Raw genomic sequence first — 26,203 nt, forward strand, 5'->3', positions numbered from 1 at the left:
GAGTCTTTAGAAGAAACCCCCCTCTTTGACAGTCTCTTATATGGTATGAACGATAGTGATAACTGTCCTTGTGGGGGAAAAAGAGAAGAAGGTAGTTGAAATGGTTGGAGCTGTTGTTGTTTCCAAGAAGGCACAAAAGAATTGCAAAGATAGAAAATGCAGCTTCTGGTGTTGACCTTCATTTGCAGTTGCACTGCTGAAACAAACACAGGCATAGCACATCCTTTTATCAGGCACTCTGAGACCTGGCAAACTTGTACCGGTGTCGGGCTTCTTAAGTTGCATCTCTAGTCACAGGCTTATGGCAGTGTTGCAAAATATACAGACTTAGCTGGCTAAGCCAGACTCTCATTATAGAACAGAAGGCAAAAGAAAGAGAGATAGGAAAGAGAAGAAATAAGGTGGGAAAGGAAAAGGACACAATGGGGCAAAGTGACAAAGTCTCACATCCCAGATGGTGTTTGGGATTTAGCCAGAGCCCTTGGAAGTTGCAATGTTATCTGGGTCCCCTCTCTGCTATGGTCTGGTCAGGATCTCTCTCGGGTTCAGGTAATGAAGGCCCAATGGTATCCTGGTAAATCCCAGGGTCTTAGAAAATATGGGGGGATGGTAGCAATGATGGTGAAGGTTGTTCTTTTCTGTTCTCTGATCTTTCAATCAGCCAGCATCGGGGTAGCCAGCTTTCTTCCCCACCCCCCAGAGTTTCTTTTTGAGGACCCCAAAAGGGAGTGATGGGTGGAACAGCCCATTCTTATTATTTTGTCTAGCAATTAGGACTAATTTCCGACACACCAGTTTTGGTTCATCGATTACTGGTCCAACACTTTTCTTGTTTACAGATATAACCCTAATACAATCCTTGAATTATATCAGTAGCCTTTTTGTTTGGACTAATTCAGTCTGTCTCCCTGTGGCACTTTTTCCACAGCCACATTTATTATTATAGGTTATTGTGAAACTTCATAAATTCTTTATCCACTTTCACACAGTTAGGCTCACAAGTGGGTTAGACCGACCAGGCCCCAGTCATTACAATAGTGCTACCACACTATAAATAATAAAAACACAGAGTTTGGAGCCTTAGAAATAATATATATAAGATCGTCTGGGGGCCAAACAGTTGCAGTTAGCCACTGAGCAAAGTAAAGAAGCATCCCCTGAGGAACAGAGCCTTAACAGTTACAGTCCCTCTCTGGTACACAGGGGTGTTGCAGAGACTGCGCCTAAAGAACAATGGAGTCTCTCTCCCCTGGTGTGACTGGCCACTCGACAAGCTGTATAGGAAGAAACAGACATGTTCCAGCTCCTCCTCTACCTGCTGTGGGGGCCCATGTCATCCCCAGGTGTTTAACTGTGCTCTCCTGAATGCAGGGATTGCAACTGTGACAGGTTGCTTGCTGAGTTATAGTGGGGAGAGGCTCCTTGCACACGTCCCTAGTTCTCTGCATCCCCGTACAATGAACTTCTGCAGTCTGGCCCTGCATTAATAGTTCCAGAAAAAGGTAACTACAGAATGACTTTGCCTAGGCTCCAAAAAGGTTGTTTGGTTGGTTGGTTTTTTTAAATGTGTCTGGCTCTGCAGGGAGCCTAAAGCTAACCCATGTGAGGCCTTGGGGCCTCCTCTGCCATTCGGCCCGGCCCACGCACATAGACTTGGATTGCTTTAGGTCTTGTTAATAGGCAAAAGAACAATAGTGGAGTGTAGACTAGGCCCGAGAGAATTACATGCTCCGAGAAAGCACTGTTCTCCACAGTCCTTTATTACGTGGGAGAAGGATGTGCCTGCACTAAAGTGGTCTCTTCATTTATATGTAAAGAAGAACATGCCCAATATTTTAGACCAGTCCTCTCCAGGAAAAGGAATTAAGTTCTTTCTAGCCCAAGGGTGATGGGTTCCAAACAATAATATTTTACCACTATGTTTTACAAACTGAGCAGGCAGATATTACCTACAAGTATAGGCTTTGGGAAAGGAGAAGACTGAAAAGTGTTTCTAAATGGCACTTTCAGAACAGTACTTAATTTTGAGTGGAATGAGAATAAATGCACTGTAGTAGCAGGGCCCCAGGGATGTACGTTCATTTCAGTAAAGTAAAAGTGACAGAGAAGATTGAGGCACCATTCCTCATTAAACTTCAGCTAATGTTTAGGAAACATAGTTTATACTCTTACTTGTCAGCTGCCCCTGATCTCACCAACAGAAGAAGAATCAGTTCCTTTTAAGTCTTCAGAGACTACATTTCTGAAAGACAGCTGTGCTGATTTTTTAAAGTATGCCCGCTTGCTTCCTTTTGAATGTTAGCAAAGATACCTAACTTTGGTTTTTCCCTTTGATTGCATTAAATAAAAACTGTTCCTTGGGTTTTTGTTTTGTATAATGGCATAATTTCCTCTATAGTCTCCCTAATCTTTTTAGGAAGGAGACTAGAGTACTTTCATATTATTTCAAAGAATTAATTTAGCATCTTGGGAATTTTTTAACGTATATTAATTTCAAATGTATTTGTTTAGAATAAAGTTTTTATGTTGTGGGAACTAATGCAGTAGGGTCTTAAATATCATTAAAATTATACCACATACAATTTTTTCCTTTTAATAGAAAGTGTTCCTTTAAGCCTCTTATTACCAAGTGCACAGAACTTAATCTGGTGCGTCTGCTAGAAGGTTATTTTTATATAATTGTTCTGATCGCTCAGTAAAATCTCAGGTAACAAAATGAGAATGTAGCATTGTACTAAGTTAAATTCACTTAAAAATTTACATTTTTACAAAGGGTTAAATACCCAGTACAAAGTCTTGTTTTATTATAGAAACACCTTATCCAGAAGGTGGATACATTTTGCTGTTCATAAAAGTTTATTGTAATTTATGGAGAGCTTCCCCCTCCCCCCTCCAGCTTTGAGGGAGAATAAACTGAATGACAGTTTGCATTGTGGACAGAAGGAAGCAGGACAGGGTAAGCTCCTGAAGATTCACAAACTCAGGCCCAATCCTTTAGTCTCAAGTCCAGTGAGATGCCTCACAGTGTGTCTCATCTTTAACATGGCTGTGTAGACTTTCTAGTTGTTTTGGGCCGAAGGCCCCATCCCAGCAAAGGACTTAAGCACATGCTTAACTTGAGTAGTCTCATTGAAACCAATTTGATTAGGCGTGTGCTTAAAGTGCTTTACTGAACTGAGGCCTATAGTGCCCTTCCTGAATAGAGATGCTTAAGCATGTGCCTAATGTTAAGCACATTTTAAAGTTCCATTGTAGTTAATGGCATTTAAACATGTGTTTTAAAGCTAAGCCCATGCTCAAGAGGGGAGGACTTAAATATGTGCTGACGTGTTTTCAGGCCTATGTAGGGATCAGGTGGGCAAATCCCAGAAGATAAATCCTGCTGTTGCAGGGAAGCAGTCATTTGTGGATCTCCTTACCCTACTCTTTATCATCTTCCTTTCCTTTTGGTTATGAGACAGATGTGTTATGATTCCCAATTCCAGCATGGTGCACCTTTCTTTGATTCACTTGGGGTTGGTTGGTTTGGTTTCTGTTCTGTATGGGTAGAACAAACTATAAAGTTTTATAGAATTTATAGCTATAAAGTATTTTCAGTAGTATAGTGCGGTATGTAGAAGTTGTCTGATCTGAACTTTCTGTATTGTATGTTTTATTAATTTTATTATCTTATTTCATCGGTCTTTGGTGGAGGGTAGCAATAGCCAGTGTTTCTGCTCCCATCTTAGAAAAAATGTGTTTATGACTGGCTTCTGTTTTCCAGAGATATGAAATTAGAAGGAGGACGTTGTGTGCCTACTGGAGGAGTGTGTTTAAAAGAGATAATTGGTCTTGAAGGTGTGGAACTAGGGGCTGATGGGAAGGTAAGAATGTTAGCTTATTAGATCTAATTTTATGATGAAAATGTAAAATAACCAAAGCCAAGTGAAAATTACATGTTGCATTGTAATCTACATAATGTAAGAGAATAGGTTACAATGCAGTACATACTGAATTATTATAAAATGAATGGAAAAGAAAGTGTGCAAGCTGTCAGTGCAAACCAACTAGTTTTTTCCTGAAGAAATCATCCTCTGGTCATAATTAGGGCTACAAATTATTAGTAAATCCAATAGCACTGCTTTGTCCTCAACAGATCACTTCATAGTGTATTGACTGGTGTTAGAAAATCATGTGTTAGGTGGTATTACAAATAAGCAGCATTACAGCTTCCCTTTTTATTTTAGTGAATCTTATACGTGAAATATAGCAGTAACATTACTTTTGTGCTGTGTGAATGCCTCAGAAAATCCACAAATATTTGCTTGAATAAAAATATTAATTCTGAAACTTTGGGGAAACAATTTTTAAGCATAGAGAATATATGACTCAAATGCAAGTATTTGTGCTGAAAACCTAGTTCAACTAGTTATACTCATCCAAGGAGTAATAGAAACAATACCTTGCTATTTATTATTATTTGTATCGTGGTAGGGACTAAAGGCCCCAGCCTCATTGTGCTAGGCATTGTACACACACATAGCAAAGAGATGGTCCCTGCCCCAGAGATCTTACAGTCTGTGACCTATATGCCCAATCAAAACTAAACACTGCTCACATTTTGAATTTGATATACACACAATGAACTGCTTATAAACCATCAGCAGACTAAAAATTATTTGTTGAAATTATTCCAAGATTAATTTTGAATAACAAATACATTTGTAGAGCCCTGCAAATCTGCGGATATCCGCTTTATATCCATGGATATCTGCATCCGTGGACCATTTTTGTGGATCAAATGCAGATACAAATTTTGTATCCGCGCAAGGCTCTATACATTTGAGAAAATAATACCTGTTTCCTGTTAAATGCATAAGTAGATAAAAAAGGAAATTAATCAAATAAACTATTCACCGCAAATCCTTCATTCATCTTTATTCCATGTTGATAGGCAACAGATTAATTGCAGCATACCAGTGTCTAATATCTCCCACACTAACTAAAATGTTAGGACTAAAAAGTAGCTTCAGAAACATTTAATCCTGAAACAACTGATATTACTGCTCAAGCAAATTCACTCTGGTCCCAGCTGTGCTTGAGAACCGGTCTATAGGAATGCTGTTTCAGTAAAGAAATTGTGGAAAACTGCTACAGCTTTCCTAGGAGTAAAAAATACAGGTGAGGCCTTATCCAAAGTCTACTGAAGTCAATGGGAATCTTTCAGCTGACTTCAGTGGATTTGAAATTAGGCCCTTCATTAGGATTTGGTAAATATAACATACTGTATCTGCTTGTTTACAAAGGGCATATAACATGTATGCAAAAGCTTTTCAGCATGGATGAACTGATCACACTGAAAGGAAAACAAGTGGCTGGTATTAATCTGTGATTAACTCAAAATCTGAAACAAAAAATTGAATTTGATGGTAAATGCCAGCCACACTGCATGGCGTCCCCAATTTCAAACCCAGTCACATCAATCGGATCCTATTAAGGCTGAGTTGTGTGATTAACTGTGTGCCTATTCTGGCTCTTTCTGTCTAGACTGTTTCTTACACACAGTTTCTATTTCCAACCAATGCCTTGGGAACACGGAGAAACACAATTGACTCCACCTCCTCCTTCTCCCAATTTCGCAATGCAAGCCATCGTAGCCTTTCCTTGGCAAGAGCTAACAGCACGCAGGGGAGCATTGACACAGGTAACTTCGTAGGAGTTATTTATTTTAATATCCCTTCTCACACTTGCTATAGGAAGTTCTTCACACTGTTGTTTGCTGGGGGGAATTTTTTTTTTTTTTTAAATGAAGCAAAGTTCAGTCTCCAAACAAAGTAATGGGTGAGGTAGATTATGTAAAAATCTTTTTCTAGTTGCCTATACTTTGCTTAGTCAAATTGGTATCAAGTTCATAGAATCTCAAATGAACAATATTACTGTGGCATGTAGCCCATTACCATCTTCCTACCCACCACTCTCACTTACTGTGACTCCCTCAGTGGCTGTCTATTTTTTGATCATCATACATAAGGGCCAACTTTGTCTCGCTCTAAATTACTGTGAAAGAAACAAATGTTGGTATCAAAGTCATAGATGTAAAAATCGTACTTGTGGCTTTTTGCATTATGAATAATGAAGGTTGCATTTTCAATATCAGAACAAACAAGGCTTTTTCTTCCACTCCCCCAAAAGTAGTAGCTAAAGCACTATACGTTTAGGATATCTTTACATTTTACCTGAAGCAACTCAAAAGGTCTGTATAAATAGGAGAAAAATCAAGGCAGATGCTTTATCATATTCACTTGCTGATTAAAAAAATTTGAAACTTTCTCCCATGTCCCTGATCTGATTTTACTACATGTACCTCTCATCTAAGTATGAAGGGGTATGTATACTGTAATATAAAGATCAACATTTAGATGGCAAACTTATGACTCACGGCTACACTATGTAAATTCACAAAGAGTCGTGAATTCAGAGCTTGGAGAATTACAGATTATATTCATAAACAGTAGGTTCAGCATCTTTCTGCAAATTATATTGTCATTGAAGCTTGGGGACTTTACATGCACAACAACTTTACTGTATCCAAGGGTTTCTTACACACGTCTGTGGAAGGGACACTTCTGTATGTTTAAAAGGAATGGCAAGCAAGAGAGTTTATGATTTTCAAAGGCCTAAGAGAAGCAGGCACCAAGCTACTGTTCAATTTCAACAGGATTTTGTTGCCGCTATCTCCCTTAGGCTCCTTCAGAAGTCCCAGACAGAGGTAATTTTGTCCATTGACTGAAAACTTACTTGCTGCATATGTTAAGTCTAAGACATTTCTTGATGCAGTTAATTGTTCAATCACTTTTTTTATATGTTCTTTATAGGCAGTGACCTGGGAGACTATATTGACTATGACCCAAATCTTTTAGATGATCCTCAGTGGCCATGTGGCAAGCACAAGCGGGTTTTAATATTCCCTTCATATATGGTGAGTAACACTTGGTAATAGTTAGTAGGTACATTTTGATCCTAGTGCTTAGGACTTTGAAATCTCCTGCTTAAAATCATCACACACCATTTATACCTCCTAACAGCAGCATTTTGGAATCCCTTGTTCTACATGACAGGGGACATGTAAAAGTAGGTCAGTGTGGGTGTTATAAAAGTAAAAGCTTTTATTACTGCTTAATTTCATGGACATTTTAGATGTAAGTCTTGTCGGTTAATAATGCATTTATTCTGTTCTGTCTTTCAGTGGGTTACCTTTATTTCCTCTCCTTGGCACTTATTTCTCGTGTAAATGTGATATCTGTTGCTTTTAGTTTTGTATGAAGCTGCACAAACAGCGCTGTGTTTTTTGATTCCTGTCATCGCTAGGACAGAACTCTGGTTTCCAGCAGGTTCTTTATATTCTTTGAAGGTGTTGTACAGGCTGCTGTCTGTTTTGGCACGGGTTGCTCTTTGTAGTCTCAAAGTAAGAAGGAAAGTCCCATCACTAGCAAAAGCCATATATTTTCCATGATGTCCAAAGCTGTAACAATTCAGGCTCACAATTCTGCCCATCTCAATATTTTATGCGAGAAGAGAAATGGCTCTGCAGCCTTCTATTTGTTTTTAATTGCATCAAGTTTACATTATCCTTCCTAGAATTTGGTGCACATCTTTTGATTGAGGGGGCAGTCTTACAACATGCATTACATACGAGTGTGTGCGCACATGCACAGTGCATCCGAAGAAGGTGAGAGGTATTTTGGCTTGCACCTCATGGCTAGTGAAATTGAGTGGGGAAAATACTGGATCTGTTTTGAGATTGTTAATGTTCCCTGTCCTCCTGTAGGAAAACCAGCTTCTCTCCACTGAAAGATCATTAAACCATTGCTCAAGAAATCTTCCATTGAGACTGATTTGGCAGTCATTGCTTTGTTTCTAACCTTCCCCACATGGATAAGGATATTGGGAAGTCTGCAGCAAGGCAGCTTTTGTTTCACCTAGAATCCTCTGATTTCTTTTTCCTTGGTCCCTCCTTTTCAATCTGGCTTTGGCACGGGTATGGCTGGGAGACTGATGTAGTCTCATTTATGGATGATTTCCGTCTAGCAATGGACAGAGGTCACATGTTGATGCTGCATCTTTCAGGCTTGTTATCCATCTTCAATTGTGCTGGCCACAAGATTTTGCTGCCCACCTGTGGCTCTTTGTTGGGATAGATGGCATTGGTTGGGGGTTTTCAGACTTCTAGAAGAATCACAGAATTTAAGGCCAGAGGGATCATTAGATCATCTAGTCTGACCTCCTGTATATTTCAGGCCATAGAATTTCATTCCATTATCCTTGCATTGAACCCAATTAACTTGTGTTTGACTAAAGCAGACAGGGGTGTGCATGGGAAAAAAATTTGGCCACTTTTGGAGGGGCTCGCTCTCCCCCGGCAGCCGGAGGAGCTGTCATCTCTGGCCCCGGAGGAGTTCTGTGCCCCCACTGATTGGGGGGACTGTATCACTGCTTGTCCCCTCTTGTGCATGCTCCTGAAAGCAGATCTTCCAGAAAAGCCTCCAGTTTTGATTTGAAGACCTCAAGAGATGGAGAATCCATGACTTCCCTTGGTAGTTTGTTCCACTGATTAATTATCCTCATTGTTAAAGACTTATACTTTGCTTCTAATTGAATTTGTCTGGCTTTAACTTCCAGCCATTGCTCCTTGTTATACTTTTCTCTGCGAGATTAAAGAGGCATTTAGTACCCAGTATTTTCTACAGATGAAAGTACCAAGGTAAGTATCCACCATAATCAAGTCACCTGTCAGTCTTCTTTTTGATAAACTAAACAGCAAAGGCTGATGCGGGACAGTTGTTCATCTTCAGAATTCTGCAAGTATTCTGCCACTTGCTGCTTTACATTTCTGAAGCCACTGTGTGAAACGGGGAGATAGTCTGGCTGTAATACAGCATGCAGCTGATATACAGCTCTCAGTCTCTTCAAGAATAAGCAGTGTGTTATCTCCCAGGCCGGGCAGAGTTATAGACTTAGGTGAGGGCGTGGCCGAAGCTCATTGTAGACAAGAAAGAGGTGATGCCAAGTGACGCATGTAGAATTATTTTGGAGGGGATTCACCTAATTTATGTCCAGGAGGCTCACAATTTGGAGATGCTCTGGAATTCTCTGCTAATACAGGTACCCAAAAGTGCCTTTATACACAAATCTGTAAATGGTGATGATTGCACCTGTTTGTCTAATGATGGCCTTGCCACAATTATGAATACCAAATCAATAAACAGGATTACTGCAGGACTGTTTATGTGATGCTAGCACTGAAGACTGTTTAGAAGCTACAGTAGCACAGACTTCAGCTGCTTGCTTGGCAGTGTGAGCTGAAGAAAGCATATCACACCAATTCTGTGATGACTGCATTGACTCTCTGCAGCCAAGCCTAATTTGGGACATGCGTTCTGCTATGTAAAGCCTTACAAGTTTGAAACCTGGATACCTAAGGGACTGACATGGCCTCTCAGTACACCACCAGAGCCACTGGAGCACTCAGGCGGGATTCCTACCTTTAAAGGTCAGGCAGCAGGACATTTTCAGGGAAAAGTTGACTATTCTTCTCCTGGTATTCCTCTGTCATCTTCTTTTCCCCCACCACTCAAAGGTCTATGTGAGAGACAAGGCTGGTGGTGAAAGGTGCCCAGGCCTAGTGGCGTAGTGTTAAAAAAGAAAAGAAAAGAAGAAGGTAACTTAACCTAAATTAAATTCCATATTCCCAAATGAGAAGTAGGTAAACTCGGTTTACTCAGGTTTACCCTCAACTACACTACTTCCTATACCCTATAGCCCCTCTCTCTTCTCCTAGCAGCAAATCAAAAGACTGCTGGAAAAAGAATAGAGACAGGCTGACTGCACATCAGCTTGATAGCAAGGAGAAGGTGATCAGCTCCTCAGGGGCTCCCTGTCTCTTTTACATTTACACACACACACACACACTTTCCTGCTCGTCTTTCACACCTTCCATCCACTCCTTGTCTCTGTCCTCTCTACCTCCTTTTACCCTCCCGCCCCCAAGACTATCCAACATTCTTTTCCAGGAGGGACACAGGATCATTCTCTCCTTCCCCATGCACCTTAGGTAGCTGCTGTTTTCTGCAAGCAGCCTGTGCTGCCCTAGCTCCTGCTGGCTCTACCCCCTGTTCTTGATGAAAAGAGAGGGGGTTCCTACCTTCATCTGACAGTGGGAGGGTTCCAAACATCTAAAAGGAACACTAGAATAATGTGAGGAGGACCACCATTGACCATTACGCACATTGACCCTGGAGGGTTATTTTTGATTAAAGTGATGTCAGTGGATATAAACTGCTCTTAAGATTGGAAATGGGGTTTAGAGCTATTAAACTAGAGTCTTCCAGAGTGTTGCAAACTGATGGATGCTGGCATTTTGCTAGGTAGAATGCCAGGTAAAATATTTTCTGCTATCCTGTTATATGGCCAATAGTGTTGGAATCCACATTGATATTCAGATTATGCCATCCTGTAAGCCCAGACTTAAATATCTGTAGGACTGGGGTCATGAGTGCTTCTGTAACTTTACTTACATGAGCAGCCCCACATAAGTCAATGGGACTACTCACATGGGTAAAGTTATGCATTCCAAAACCATTCCCAAAACTCTTGTTTTTTGTTATGCTATTCTATAATGTCTTAATAGTATAGTTCCACTTTAGAACAAAGCAAGCAGAATTTGACTGGTAAGTGTCTTTGAAGGGCATTTTGCTTGCAATAGTAAGGTGCTGTTCTAATAGATGTCAATTTCATCTTCTTCATAATTTTGTTCTGGATTTGCAGAACACTGGCTCCACCCTAGAGAGTGAGTGGCTTCTATAGATGCCGACATGATTCCAAAGATATTGATTTCTCTTAGAACAGTGTAAAACTGTTGTAACTCCATCAACTTCAGTGGAGTTACTCCTAATTTATATCACCATGAGTGGGCGCAGAATCAGGGTCTGTTAGATAGTTTGGTTGCATAATTGTTTCCAGTTAACTTTCTTCCTCCAAAATGTTTTGTCTGCAAATCACCATATGCTGCCATTAAAGCAGATTGCAGCTGGAGCTCTGAGAGATAAACATGCAGTTTTCTGAACGTGCCTAGCCATTTTAATATTAACAGAACACTGCAAAGTGACCACAGCAGTTGCAGACCTACTATGTACTGATTCCAATCCGTTTGCAGTCCTGAATGGAATGCAGCTTTAATTATTGCTTTTCACAAGTGCAGAAGTGGGAGGAGCTGAGGGTGACCCTGGTGTCAGCAATGGACATTTTGTTCAGTATGTGTTGAGCTCGGGTTTATAATTACAGCTTTACTAGTTGGCAGGCATTTATCATTAGAGTTTAGCAGCTGCAAGCTTGTAGAATTTTCCTCCTTTATGGACGTGAAGATCAATTAATAGGGGGAGCGAGAGAGGGAAGGTGACGAGATGATCTGAACAAAGGGAAATTTTACACATATTGGGCCAGATCCTGAGCGGGTGTAAATCTGCATGACTTCACTAACTTCAAACAATAATTATAACCTTGTATATTGTTCTTGTAATTCTAGTTTTCTGATTTAAACCATATGGGCCATAGTCCTTATTGAGTAAAACACTGAAGTCAAGGGGAATTTTGCCATAGTAAAAGACTGGGATTTGGCTCAAGATATGAGAGACTCTTCCTGCCCCCTGTTTGTTTTGTTTTTACACTGAAATATGTGGGTTTGGGGCTTGATCTCATAGACTCATAGACTTTAAGGTCAGAAGGGACCATTATGATCATCTAGTCTGACCTCCCGCATGATGCAGGCCACAAAAGCTGACCCACCCACTCCTGGAATAATTCTCTCCCTTGACTCAGCTATTGAAGTCCCCAAATCGTGATTTAAAGACTTCAAGTCGCAGAGAATCCTCCAGCAAGCGACCCCTGCCCCATGCTGCGGAGGAAGGCAAAAAACCTCCAGGGCCTCTGCCAATCTACCCTGGAGGAAAATTCCTTCCCGATCCCAAATATGGCGATCAGCTGAACCCCGAGCATGCGGGCAAGATTCTCCAGCCAGACCCTCCGGAAAAAGTTCTCTGTAGTAACTTTTAATATCCCATCATTGACCATTGTTATTAATTACCAGCAATGGCACGTTATTGACCTATTGACTAAAATCACGTTATCCCATCAAACCATCCCCTCCATAAACTTATCAAGCTTAATCTTAAAGCCAGAGAGGTCTTTCGCCCCCACTATTTCCCTCGGAAGGCTGTTCCAGAACTTCACCCCTCTGACGGTTAGAAACCTTTGTCTAATTTCAAGCCTAAACTTCCCCACGGCCAGTTTATATCCATTTGTTCTCATGTCCACATTAGTACTGAGCTGAAATAATTCCTCTCCCTCCCTGGTATTTATCCCTCTGATATATTTAAAGAGAGAATCATATCCCCCCCTCAGCCTTCTTCTGGTTAAGGTAAACAAACCGAGCTCCTCGAGTCTCCTTTCATACGACAGGTTTTCCATTCCTCAGATCATCCTAGTGGCCCTTCTCTGTACCCGTTCCAGTTTGAGTTCATCCTTTTTAAACATGGGAGACCAGAACTGCACACAGTACTCCAAATGAGGTCTCACCAGTGCCTTGTATAATGGAACCAGCACCTCCTTATCCCTACTAGAAATACCTCGCCTAATGCATCCCAAGACCGCATTAGCTTTTTTCACGGCCACGTCACATTGCCGACTCATAGTCATCCTGCGATCAACCAGGACTCCGAGGTCCTTCTCCTCTTCCGTTACTTCCAACCGATGCGTCCCCAGCTTATAACTAAAATTCTTGTTAGTCATCCCTAAATGCATAACCTTACACTTCTCACTATTAAATTTCATCCTATTACTATTACTCCAGTTTACAAGGTCATCCAAATCTCCCTGCAGGATATCTCGATCTTTCTCCGAATTGGCAATATCTCCCAACTTTGTGTCATCCGCAAACGTTATCAGCCCACTCTTACATTTGGTTCCGAGGTCAGTAACAAATAGATTAAATAAAATCGGACCCAAAACCGAACCTTGAGGAACTCCACTGGTAACCTCCCTCCAACCTGACAGTTCACCTTTCAGTATGACCCGCTGCAGTCTCCCCTTTAACCAGTTCTTTATCCACCTCTGGATTTTCATATCGATCCCCATCTTTTCCAATTTAACCAATAATTCCTCATGCGGTACCGTATCAAACGCTTTACTGAAATCGAGGTATATTAGATCCACCGCATTTCCTTTATCTAAAAAATCTGTTACTTTCTCAAAGAAGGAGATCAGGTTGGTTTGGCACGATCTTGCTTGGCATGGAGTGTCCTCAACTCCTGTTGAGTCTGAGTCTGATCACACTTACACTGGCTTTATAGTAGTGTCGCTCTTGGTTTCAGTTGAGCTACTCTTGATTTATAGAATTAGGCTCATTGACTGGAGGCCCTCAGTGCTGGGACCTGGGGGAGAAGCTCAACCTTAAGGAGAAAGATGCAATTGTAAGGCAAATTTGTAAAGTGATGCTCAAACTTCGCCTTGTAGGGGAAGATTTTCAAAGGCACAGATGGTAAGTGCTTAACTCCTGTTGATTTTCAAAGACTGAAAATCATCTCTGTGAAGTCTCTTACTTTGAAAGGGAGTCATGTAGCGAACTCCCCATCCTCCATGCTGAAAATGTGTCTTTTCAAATTACTAAGGCACCGCAAAGTAAATTTTGTACTTAAATATAAATAAAATATTCTATTTTAGGGAGGAGGTAGAATAAATCATGCTAAAATAAGTGGTAACATCCTTCCTTGACCTATCAAAAAATAGTATTTCTTGCAGAGTCTGAAAAAATCTTTAAGCGCACCAAAATAATAGCTACAATAGTGTCAGAAAAAATTCCGGCTCCTCTGCTAGAGACCCATCAACACTGCACTCCAGGTTTGTGTACATTCACTGGCCCCTCTGATGGTTCCTGTCTCTCTCCTAACTACTTCCATTCTTCTGAACAGGGACAGTACTGAAAATAAGAATGTAACCAAAACACATTATGCACAGGCAGAGAAAAAGAAAAACTCTACACCAGGGTTCTCAACCTTTTTCTTTCTGGGGCCCCCCAACATGCTATAAAAACTCCATGGCCCACCTGTACCACAACAACTCTTTTTCTGCATATGCAGTAGATTAAAAGCCAGGGCTGGCATTAGGGGGTAGCAAGCAGGACAACTGCTTGGTTTAGCTGTTTGTCCCGCGTCCCAACCGATGTCTGGTAGGGACGCAATTTGTCCCGATATTTCGTTTGCTCAGCAGGCAGCACTTGGCTTTTTTTTTTTTTTTGCCCTCCCCCCCCCCCCCTCCCCGGTGTCCCGATATTTTCTTCCTCTGATCTGGTCACCCTACACATAACAGGGGACCTGCAAAGCTAATTTGCTTCAGTCCCAGACCCCAGTGAGTCTAACACCAGCCCTGCTTTCTGGTTTATTTTGGCAGACCCCCTGAAACCTGCTTGCGCCCCCCAGTGGGCCCCGGACTCTTGGTTGAGAATCACTGCTCTACAACACATGCAAATATTTTTTTTTCTGGTGCAACATAAACCACGAGAGAGATGTTTGAGTGGTTCATGTATGTTGCCAAAACCTGCAGTTAAAAATCTAGTTTGATAGTATCTAGAGCTTGAATGGACTCTTCTATAATACTTGGGCCTTCGTTTTTCCACTTAGACCAATGAAGTGTGCATTAAAATTGCTTTCAGGAATTTACATCATTTTCATTGCACTGGTTTGATTTTTTTGGTATCCATTTCTAATGCTAACATATCATTTGATATCACTAATGACCAAGTATCAGATTGTGAACCTGTCTTCTTATGCCAGGCCAACCAGCAGCCTGTGAAATAATCATTATTTGGGAAGTACATCCTGGAAATGTGCGTATGGATGCATACGAGGAAGAAGCACAATGGATGCCATATTTGTGCTACGAATCCTCGTGGAAATGTTTGAAGTGAAGAGACAGCACTTGGTCTTTGTGGACCTGGAGAAGGCATATGATCATTTACCAAGAGAACTAGTTTGGTGGCGTTTGTGACAGAGAGGTGCGCCAGAAAGTTATGTCCATTTTACCCAGGATATATATGATAGTGTGACTACCATGGTCAAAACTAAATATATATAGCAGAGAATTTTCAGTAATCGTTGGCCTACATCAGGGATCAGCGTTGAGCCCCTTTTTGATTGCGGTTGTCACGGAAGTGGGAATTTATGAAGCGAGCAGCCTTGGAATAGGTTTTCACTGGTGACTTAGTGATATGTGTGGTAGATTGACAACTTTGAACTGGCAACATAGTTTTGAGCAGGGGCCCAAGGCAGAAAGCCCGAGCCCCGCTGCCCTGGGGCTTTGGCTTCAGCCCTGCTTAGCAGGACTCGTGCTTTGGCTTCAGCCCTGTGTGGTGGGACTTGGGGTTCAGCTTTATACCCTGAGCCCCAGTGAATCTAACGCTGGCCCTGGCAACCCCATTAAAATGAACTCGCGACCCACTTTGGGGTCCCAACCCACAGCTTGAAAACCACTGGCTTAGAGTGAATGTTGCTTACAGACAGCCCCCCAACCCGAAGCAAATACTCACCAGCAACCACACACCACACAACAAAAACACTAACCCAGGACCTATCCTTGCAACAAAGCCCGTTGCCAACTCTGTCCACATATCTATTCAAGGGACACCATCATAGGACCTAATCACATCAGCCACACTATCAGAGGCTCATTTACCTGCACATCTACCAATGTGATATATGCCATCATGTCCCAGCAATGCCCCTCTGCCATGTACATTGGCCAAACCGGACAGTCTCTACATAAAAGAATTAAAGGACACAAATCAGATGGCAAGAATTATAACATTTAAAAACCAGTTGAAGAACACTTCAGTCTCCCTGGTCACTTGATTACAGACTGTAGCAGGGTGGACACCTGCTCCTGCCTGGAAGGGCCTGAGATAGCCCAGGGAGCAGGCAGTGTGAAGGCTGAGCTGATCGGGGGAAGTGGCTGCAGCTGGGGCCACGCCCCAATCAGGCTTCAGCTGGCCTGTATAAAGAGCCTGGGAGCCAGAAGCTCAGTAGTCTCTCTCTGAGTGCAGAGAGAGAAGGGCCTGGCTGCAGCAAGCTAGAGACAGCGTACCTGAGTGGAGCAGGGCTGGGGACAGGCTGAGGAGCTGGAAAGCTCCAGCCTGGATAGCCCCAGGCTGTGGCCTAGCGGAAGGCCAAGGGGTACTGGGGGTTGCAGAGGGCAGCCCAGGGCTAGTCCAAGGCAGCAGTTCCAAACCCCCCTTGCCAGTGATGAGTGGCCTATACTGCAGTCTGCCCCAGGGAGCTAGTTGGTGACTGGCAGTGGCCTAGTGCTGAGGCAAGGTGGGGATAGTGGGTGGGGGTTCCCCAGGGAGGGGAGACCCAGATCTGTGGGGTACTGCCAGGGGGCAGCATCCCAGTAATAGGGGCACTGGGTCCTGGGAGGGACACAGGGGCCAGAAGTAGAGACAAGGCAGATCACTGGCCTGTAGAGGGCGCTCCAGACGCTGGACGAGCTGATTCCCCGAAGCAACCAGTAGGGGGTGCCGCAGGGGTGAGTCCGCACCCTTACACAGACCTAAAAGTCGCAATATTACAACAAAAAAACTTCAAAAACGGACTCCAACGAGAAACTGCTGAATTGGAATTAATTTGCAAACTGGACACCATTTAATTAGGCTTGAATAAAGACTGGGAGTGGATGGCTCATTACACAAAGAAAACTATTTCCCCATGCTTATTTTTCCCCTACTGTTACTCACACCTTCTTGTCAACTGTTGGAAATGGGCCATCCTGATTATAACTACAAAAGGTTTTTTTTCTCCTGCTGATAATAGCCCACCTTAACTGATCACTCTTGTAATAGTGTGTATGGCAACACCCATTTTTTCATGTTCTCTGTGTGTGTATCTTCCTACTGTATTTTCCACTGTATGCATCCAATGAAGTGGGTTTTAGCCCATGAAAGCTTATGCTCAAATAAATTTGTTAGTCTCTAAGGTGCCACAAGTACTCCTCGTTCTTTTTGTTGTAAGACCGAGGCTCTGAAAACTGAGGGAGAAGAACTCTGCCTGTGATATTCTTTATGGTGAGAGCTTAGAAGAGGGCAACAATTTAAATACACCTCTACTCCGCTGTAACGCGACCTGATATAACACGAATTTGGATATAATGCGGTAAAGCAGCGCTATGGGGGGGAGGGGCTGCGTGCTCCGGCGGATCAAAGCAAGTTCGATATAACGCAGTTTCACCTATAACATGGTAAGATTTTTTGGCTCCCGAGGACAGCGTTATATCGGGGTAGAGGTGTGCCTAGGATCAGTGGTTGTTGATGATGGTGTCCTCATGAGTGATGCCTGGCATTGTACTACAGCTGCTTGGTGCAAATGGTGGGAGCTGACCCCAGTTTCTGTGACAAAAAGATGCCGATAAAGATAAAAAATAGAGTGTATAAAACTGTAATTCAACCCATCTTAATGTACAGAACAGAGACTTGACCAGTCACAAGGAAGGAAATTAGTATGCTCTCCACCAGGGAAATGAAGATGTTGAGGTGGTCAGATGGTTGGACACTCCATGGGAGAAAATGAAATGAGGGGCCTAATACAGGTTGCCCCAGTTGAAGACAAGTTAAGGGAGCCTAGGTTACGTTGGTATGGACATGTCCAGCAGAGCCCCAAGAGTTATGATGCTAGGATGGCTCGTGAAATGATTGTGGACAGAAGACAACCAAATGGGAAGACCAGAAACTTGGTATATGGAATCAATATCAGTGGACCTTGGAGAGATCAATCAGCACAAATGCCTGGCCTACTATCATGAGTTTTGGAAGAAGGCTATAAAAGTCACTGATCCCGAATAGGGAAGTAACAAGAAAGAAGAAGAGGATGCCTTGATACTAGATAGCATCAAAGAAGAGGATGCTTTGATATTAGATAGCAACACAATCCACATAGTGCAGCAGTGTGTTTTGCTTAGAAGAACTATCTATCCTGTTCTGGGGGAATGTACTGGAACATCAGTATTGATCAGAATCCTAGCCCAGGCAGAGCCTGGATCAGAGGTACGGTGAAACTTCAGGCATTCAAGATTGGCTGTGTTTCTAAAAAGTTCTCTGAGAAATGTGTCTAGCCTCCTCCCACCACATATATTTGAAACTGCAGAAAATTCCTTTTGGCATCCTTCTTTTCCTCTTTCCTTTTACCCATTGCTACCGTTCCCCACTGTGTTCCCCACAACCTGCTTCTGATTCAGCTGTATGGCCTCTATTACTATTGCATGTCGGGGTTTTGCCTCTAAAACTATTGACTATCTAAGCCAGTGGTTCTCAAACGTATTTGATCACGCCCCCCTTCTGTGTATCTGTGGCCGTTTATGCCTCCACACACATATACTGCTGTCCAGCCAGAGTGGAGAGCAGTGGCTGCTGGCTGGGGGCCCAGCTCTGAAGGCAGCACCACATCAGCATCAGCGCACAAGTAACTCTTTTCACAGCAGACTTAGCGCCACCGTTACTTGTGCGCTGCTGCTGCCGCCACGCTGGGGCTGGCAGCTGGAGCCCCACCGCCACATCCAGGTGAGGGATTTGGGTAGAGAGGAAGGAGAGCCTGAGCCCAGGTGAGGGACTGAGTGGTAGGGAAGGAGAGCCTGAGCTGCCTCCCGGTGAGGGATTGGGTGGGGGAGAAAAGCCCAGGCAGCGGGGCTCCAGCTGTCCCCTTTATCCTCTCCCCCTGCCTCCCAGATGTGCATAGCCCTTCTGCACAATCCCCAGTCACCCGGGGCTGACAGTCAGAGCACTTTAAATAAAATAAATAAGTAAAGTGGAAGCACACAGCTCATGCCTCCCTTGACACATTCCCATACCTCCCTTTGGAGGCAGGCCCCATAGTTTGAGAACCGCTGATCTAAACACATGTCTTTCATTAGATGGGCCTTAAACTTCTGTACCTTGGAAATTCTCATTGCACCACTGGAGCAGTATCAAATAAGTAGCTTACCAGGCGTGTTCTCTTTGGTAATCAGGACCTTAGTTTATACTTTAAAATTGCATTTTCCATCCCTTTGTTCTTGCAGCAGAACCCAGACAGTAAGGTCCCAATGATGGAGAGTCCGGCTGCATTGCTGGTTGGGGTGGAATGGGGAATGCTATTTAGCATCGCTCTCAGAAGTCCCCATCAGCAGACTCTTCTGTTGCCCAGCCATGGTTTACGGCTGGCCCTCTCTGGCAGAACTCTTGGGATATGGATGTAGCCGTATTGCAGTCTACTCTCCCCTGGGGCTAAATCCCCTGAGTGCAGAGTTCCCTTAGATCTGAAGCGGTGGCCGAGAAGGAGTTCTTCAATTTTAATTCTGAAGGGTGGTTAGTTTAGTTATCTATCGTGGCACTGACAAACTGAGAGAGCTAGTGGTCTCTGATCCATTGGAGCCAGTACTATTTGTTGAATGTGGTGATAGTATCCTGTTATCTTACTTAGGGATGGCACTCGCTGGTTTTCATCCTGATGATTTAATGATTGTGATCAATGTCCAGCTTGAAGGAACAATTTTCTGGGCTTTTTCTTATTGACTGAGCAAGATTGGCAAGTCTCATTTGATGAGGTGTTTTTTCTGTATCCAGTTCTAAAGCGGAGTAGCTACCCATCTATCCTTGAATACTTAGTTTTGGCAATTAAAGAATGAAAGTTAAATGATGATTGGCAATCTGCTCCTCAGCAATTGAAGGAGTCAAAAATGCTGAGGATATGATTTGTCAATACAGTTCTGTTCTGCAGAGATGGCCAGAGAAAATGTAACTTTTGAGGGAAATGTGGCCCTGTACCACCCTCTTCATTCAATAGGGTATTCTGGTCCACAGTATCTATGGGTTGGATGAGCTGCTCCCCCATCAGAGGTACTACCCCTCCCTGACAACCCCATACACTTTATATACACTGCAATTAAACACCCGTGGCTGGCCCCATCAGTGACTCGAGCTCACAGAGCTCAGGCTAAGGGGCTGTTCAATTGCGGTGCAGACATTTGGGCTTAGGTGTGTGATCCTGTGAGGAGCAAGGGTCCCGAAGCTCAGGCTCCGGCCCGAGTCTCAACGTCTACACAACAATTAAACAGCCCCACAGCCCCAGCGTGAGTCAGCTGACACAGGCCAGACACAGAATGTAGACATACCATAAGTGAGAAGCTTGAATGTGGGCTTGTGACAGAGATAGGACTAGAACTTAGGTCCCCTAACTTAGATCCCCCAACCAATGCCCTAGCTATAAGACCATCCTCCCTCTATATGCATTTGGGGCCAGATTTTCAAAAAAGCTCAATTCCCATTTAAGCACAAAATAAGTGGCTAGTTTTTCAGAAGAACCCATCTGAGTTCTTTTTGACAATCTGCCCAAAATGGGACTGCTGGGTGCTGAGTACTTCGGAAAATCTGGTAGCTTGTTAGGTTCCTAAATGGGAGCTGGACTCTGTTGAAAATCTAGCCCTTGGTTTGAGGCCAAACACAGTTACTTATGTGTGCCAAAGATTGCCTCTGTCTATATCTATTTGTTTCGTTAATTTAAATGATGCCTGTTTATGCCTGGCACTGAGCTTCCTGACAGCCATTAAAAATAGAATTCATAACGATAAAGATAATAGCAAAACAGCAGCAAATTCCACCCAACATTAAACAGCCAGTCAGCAAGAAAACAGAACAAAATACCATCTCCTCACCCACCAGATTCTCAAAAGAAATCTCAGGACTCCAACAACCTCAGCACTCCTCAGTTTTCAACTGCATGCAACAACTTTGGTCTCACCATTAACATCAAGAAGACTGAGGTCATGCACCAGCCAGCTCCCCACGCTCCGTACTCAGAACCGTCCATCACTGTAAATGGACAGAGACTTCAGACAGTGGACGACTTCACGTACTTGGGCAGTACCCTTTCCCGAGCAGTGTCAATCGATGATGAAGTAAACTGCAGAATTGCTAAAGCCAGCTCTGCATTTGGCCGATTGCACTCCAACATTTGGGAACGTCGAGGGATCAGCCTACCAACGAAGCTGAAGGTCTATCGAGCAGTGGTGCTTCCAACTCTGCTGTACGCCTGCGAGACGTGGACTGTCTATCGGAGTCATGCACGAAGGCTCAATCACTTCCACATTTCCTGTCTGCGAAAGCTTCTAAAAATCAGATGGCAGGACAAAGTGCCCGATACTGATGTCCTTACTAGAGCCAGTCTGCCGTCAGTTCACACATTGCTGATGAGAGCCCAGACCAGGTGGGCCGAACATGTCGTGAGAATGTCAGACGAACGCATTCCTAAACAGCTCTTCTACGGAGAACTCACTCAGGGAAAGCGCTCCCATGGAGGACAAAAGAAGCGGTTCAAGGACACGCTGAAGACCTCTTTGAAGTCCTTCGAGATCAACACCGCCACATGGGAAACCTTCGCACTGAACCGTCCAGCATGGCGCAGCCTCATTCACACAGACAGTAATATCTCTGAGGCGAGGCATATTGCTGAGGCTGAAAAAAAGCGTGAGCTGCGCAAGTCCAGAGCTGCTCGTACATCATCAACAGTGCCATTACATGTCTGCCCGACATGTGACAGGACGTTCCACGCCCGAATCGGACTGATCAGTCATCTTCGGACGCACAGAGCCCGGTCATCGGAAGAATGAGTTGTTGAGGTCTTCATCAATAACGATGGACGAACATCATCTATGGGTTCAAGCAAGCAGTGCTCCATCTGGATCTGAGCAGTCATGATGGGGTCTGGAGTCTCCACGAGCCACAGTTCCAAACTAGAAGTTGGGAGCAACTAAAAATCTACTGTTCTAAGCAAATTATGCACAGCCCTCAGTCCCCTTAGTGAAGAGGGTCAGGAAATCCTGACCTCAACCCAAGTATATTATTAATTAGTGCTGAGCTACGTTATTTTCGACAATCAGCTCTCATGATTAAAGCAAAGAGAATCAGGAATTCTGGGCTCTATCGCCTATCCCACTCCTGACTTGCTGAGTAACCATGCACAAGTTACTTACGCGCTCTACCTAATTTTTCCTGCCTGTAAAATGGGTATAATATCTACCTCAAATGATTGTGGGTCACACTTAATTCTCTAAGCAGTTTGGGCCTGATCCAAACGTCTGTGGAAGGACTCCCATTGAGATCAGATGAAAGATGGACAATTGTCAAATATTATATCACATTTGGATGTATTTGGGTTTGTTTTCTTTGTATAAAGTGTGCCATATAGAAAATAAAAGTGTGTCCCTGGGGCATAGCTGATAAGGCTTATAAAAGAAGGTTCTGGTGAGTGGCTGCCCTCAACCTGTTCTAAAATTAAGTCTGCATACTGTGCAGAGTCCAAAACTCCGCTGTCTACTGACTTCATTAACAAAAAGCAATAAGAAAGTTCAGCTCAGACCTTCTCCCCTGGCTTGGCTGCTTCTAGGATTTCTCTCCCCTCTTTGCAGTGCTACTCACACCTCACTTTTATCCAGGCATGGATAAATGGCCGGAAGCTGAAGGGGTAGACAAATTCAGATAAGAAATAAGATGCACATTTTTAAACAGTGAGTGCAATTAGTCTTCAGATCAACTTACTAGGGATGTGGTGTATTCTGTTACTTGAAATCTTTAAAAGCAAGATTTTGATGTCTTTCTAAAAGATCTGCTATAGCTCAAACAAGTTATGGGCTTGATGCAGGGATCACTTGGTGATATTCTATGAAGGAGGTCAGACTAGAGGAGGATAATGGTGTTTTCTCACCTTACAATCTATTAATAATAGAATGGGCATGTTCCCAACTGGGCCAGCACATTACACATCTGTAGCACTTTATGGAAGGTCAGCATAGCAGACACCTTACGGTCAGTGGCGTAGCCAGGTTTTAAGAGCAGGGGGAGCAAACATAAAAAAGGCGCCCCCCCCCTTGGCTCCTCCTCCGGCCGCTCCGCCCCCCCGCCCTTTGGCTGGCTTCTCCAGACCCATCTATTGCCAGGGCCCTGCAGGCACCCGGGAGCCCCCTGCACGCACCCTGACACCCCCCGTGCCCCGGGCCGGGCCGAGCCGCAGTGGGGTCCATGTCCCTTTAAGAGTGGGGCTGGGCTGAGCCGAGCCGATGGGGGGGTGGCTCCACTCCCCGCTGCAGACTGATGCCGGAGCCTGGGCTGAGAGCCACGCTCGTCTCCTGCACCAGCTCCAGGCGGGGCTTTGCTGCGGCTCCCCCCAGGTCGGGCCGCCCCCTTCACCTACACAGTAGGGGTGGGTTGCATGAGGGCAGGACCTGATGCCATCCCCCTGGCAGGCCCTGGGGGGCACCGGGCGAGATGGGGTGTTGCGGGGGCCATCGGGCAGGGGGATGGGGCACTGGGCCCCGGGCCGAGCGCCCAGCGCGCGCTCAGTCACTCACCTTCCCGTCCAGGCCTAAGGGGAGGAACTCTCAGTCTCTTCCCCGACTGGGGAGGGCGCGGGGTCCTGCTGGGTCTCCGCGGCCTCGCTTGGCCTCGAGGAGGCGGCGGCGGCTCCGTGGAGCTGGTAGTCCGGCCGGCGGGGCTGCTGAACGCCCGCTCCTTCATCTCCGCCTCGCCCCAAGCACAGAGCACGCCAGGCGCGAACCCCATCCCAGGTTAGCCCATTGCTGGGGCCGAGGGCTGAACAGGCCCGGAAGGGCAGTGCGGGGGCTGCTGGAGCCTGGAGGGGGAAGCTGGGGAAGGGGTGGCACGGCCTCAACCCCCTGGGGCTGCCTGCCCCACGGAGGAGGCAGAGGGGCGCAAGCCGCAGCAGGACCCCAGCCCCCCGGGAGAGGGGATCTGGGGCCAGCCCGTGGAGGCAGGAGCAGCCCCGGGGGTGCTGGGCGTGTGCAGGGCAAAGCCCCGGGAGAGCCCCAGCCCCGCGGCGGGCAGTGCTGCAGAGGAGGAGCCCGCGGTGGGCGAGGGGCAGCTGGCGGGCAGATCCCCTCTCCCCAGCAGCTTCCTGCTTCCCTCGGCCCGGAAGCAGGAAGCTGCCGGGGAGAGGGAAGCTGCCAGCCAACTGCGGAGCACTCGGCCACCGAGCCCTGAGCCTCCACAGGAGGCGGCTGCGGCGGCGATGTTGGGGCCGCGTGGGGCGCGATGGCGTGTCCATTATTCAAGTGAAAACAGTTAAAAAAAAAAAATCAGGAAATCTCTGTACTTTTCCAACATGAATGTTTGAGCATTACTGCTTTGGCAATTTTTGGCCAACATAGTAGTGGGAAGATCTTTAAATAAATTAAATTAATGGAGATATCCTATCTCCTAGAACTGGAAGGGGTCATTGAGTCCAGCCCCCTGCCTTCACTAGCAGGACCAAGTACTGATTTTGCCCCAGATCCCTAAGTGGCCCCCTTAAGGGCTGAACTCACAACCTTGGGTTTAGCAGGCCAATGCTCAAACCGCTGAGCTATCCCTCCCCCCTTAAAACAGGAGGGCAAGAGGCAGTTTTCTAGATAGCATCCCCCTCAATAGTCAAGAGTTCTTTTCTGTCACATAGAGAGAATCTCTCACTGCTTGGGCTCTAGGTTACAGCAGAACTCATTTAATAACAAAAAGGAGAGGAGATCTCACCAAAATGAAGCTGTCACAAAGATATTCTTAAGATTATGTAGATTGACTAAACATTTCTTTTACCTGCTTACTAGCACTCTAAGCTAAGTTATGCAACCTCATATTACATTGAATTCCCTGCCATTTAGGCTTATGAATGTGTATATTTAAAGAAAGATGGGATATACATTTCTAACAAAATAGACAGTTACAACACGGACTTCAAAAGGGTACTTCTGGTGCAAATTCTGAAAAGGCAAAATAGTTAAACTTGAAAGAAAATTAGCACTGTGCTTCAGAACTGAATAGAGCCATGCACACAAAACTCAAGTGCATTAAATCAATTACTGTTATGACCTAGGTCTTTGCTTTGTCCTAACAAGAATACTTATTAACTGGGCTCCATCCACCCACATATTTGGAACTCATTTTCAACATGTTATTTGAAAACTGATCTTAACATGTATTTTACTATTATAGCGATTTGTGGTTGTTTGCTCTGAGCAGTCGTCATTCTAGATTTCAGTTCACTTGTTCTGACAGAGCAATCACACACTCTGTTTTGCTAATTCAGATTATTTCCCCAAAACTGACATACAAGTCACTATTTGGTTTTTTGGAGTGATCTGTTAGAGATTACGATAACTAATCCATTTCTACTGATCTGTTGCAGACTACCGTAATTGACTATGTGAAGCCATCAGACCTCAAAAAAGACATGAATGAGACCTTCAAGGAGAAGTTCCCTCACATCAAGTTAACCCTCAGTAAAATAAGAAGGTACTGTGCAGAATGACACACGATTTAAGCCTGCCACAGCATGCAACTACACTCACATTTTCATGGAATTGTTGTTGCCATTGTACATTAAGGAAATCACAATAGTAATTGATTTTCAGAAACAATGACCTTCAAAGGCACAGAATAAATCAGGCACTTGCTTTGACTTGTGAGCAGAGTAAATAAGATAGGGAAGTCTAAGAGAAGGTTTTTGGATAAAAAATAATTACAAAAAAAAAAAAAAAAAAAAAAAAAAAAACCTAAAGGGATGGTGGATGTGAGCTGGACAGCCACTATGTTATGAGTGCCGTGACGAGGATAGAAAATCTCAGAGCTCATGGTACTAAAAGCTTAGTCAGACTTTGAGGAAGGGGGAGATTAGATTCTGTGTGTACCCGAATAATGCAGCTACAAGGTAGGATCGGGTTAGGAAACGTTGAGATAACAGACTGTGATAGATATGACCCAGCACTTACCATTTTATAGATGGGGTTTCCCTTCTATTCAGCGTTGCAGTGAAGATGTAATACGGAATTGGTGCTTAAACCACTATTTCCAACACAGCAGGCTAGAATTATGACTTCACCGTCGGATGCAGCTGAAGGAGCTGCTCATTTAAGAGGGAAACACTTTCATTTGAACCTTCAAATTATTATTATTTGCAAGTCCCCAGAGTGTACTTGATGCTTTGCAGAAGTAACTAGGGAAGCAGTACTGGAGTAGTTTGAAGAGCTTACCAATTAAATGTGACAGGATACGAAACGTGTCAGACAGAAAAGGAGAAAGAGGAGAGGAAAGGGCAATGATTACAATAATTTG

General features: G+C 44.2%; 1 protein-coding gene across 3 annotated transcripts in view; it reads left to right on the forward strand.

Annotated features, from left to right (window-relative positions):
- CABLES1 (Cdk5 and Abl enzyme substrate 1) overlaps window positions 1-26,203 on the forward strand; it is a 112,811-nt gene that overhangs the window by 80,725 nt on the left and 5,883 nt on the right. For 2 of the 3 annotated variants that reach the window (XM_024206505.1, XM_024206507.1), the window contains 4 exons: window positions 3,764-3,863; window positions 5,527-5,683; window positions 6,855-6,958; window positions 25,278-25,384. In XM_024206505.1, the coding sequence (XP_024062273.1) occupies window positions 3,764-3,863; window positions 5,527-5,683; window positions 6,855-6,958; window positions 25,278-25,384 (468 nt within the window). The remainder of the gene's footprint in view (window positions 1-3,763; window positions 3,864-5,526; window positions 5,684-6,854; window positions 6,959-25,277; window positions 25,385-26,203) is intronic. The other variant, XM_024206506.1, reaches the window with a different exon arrangement.

This window comes from Terrapene carolina, unplaced genomic scaffold (assembly GCF_002925995.2).
Source record: "Terrapene carolina triunguis isolate 2854851 unplaced genomic scaffold, T_m_triunguis-2.0 Scaffold58, whole genome shotgun sequence".
NCBI lineage: Eukaryota > Metazoa > Chordata > Testudines > Emydidae > Terrapene > Terrapene triunguis.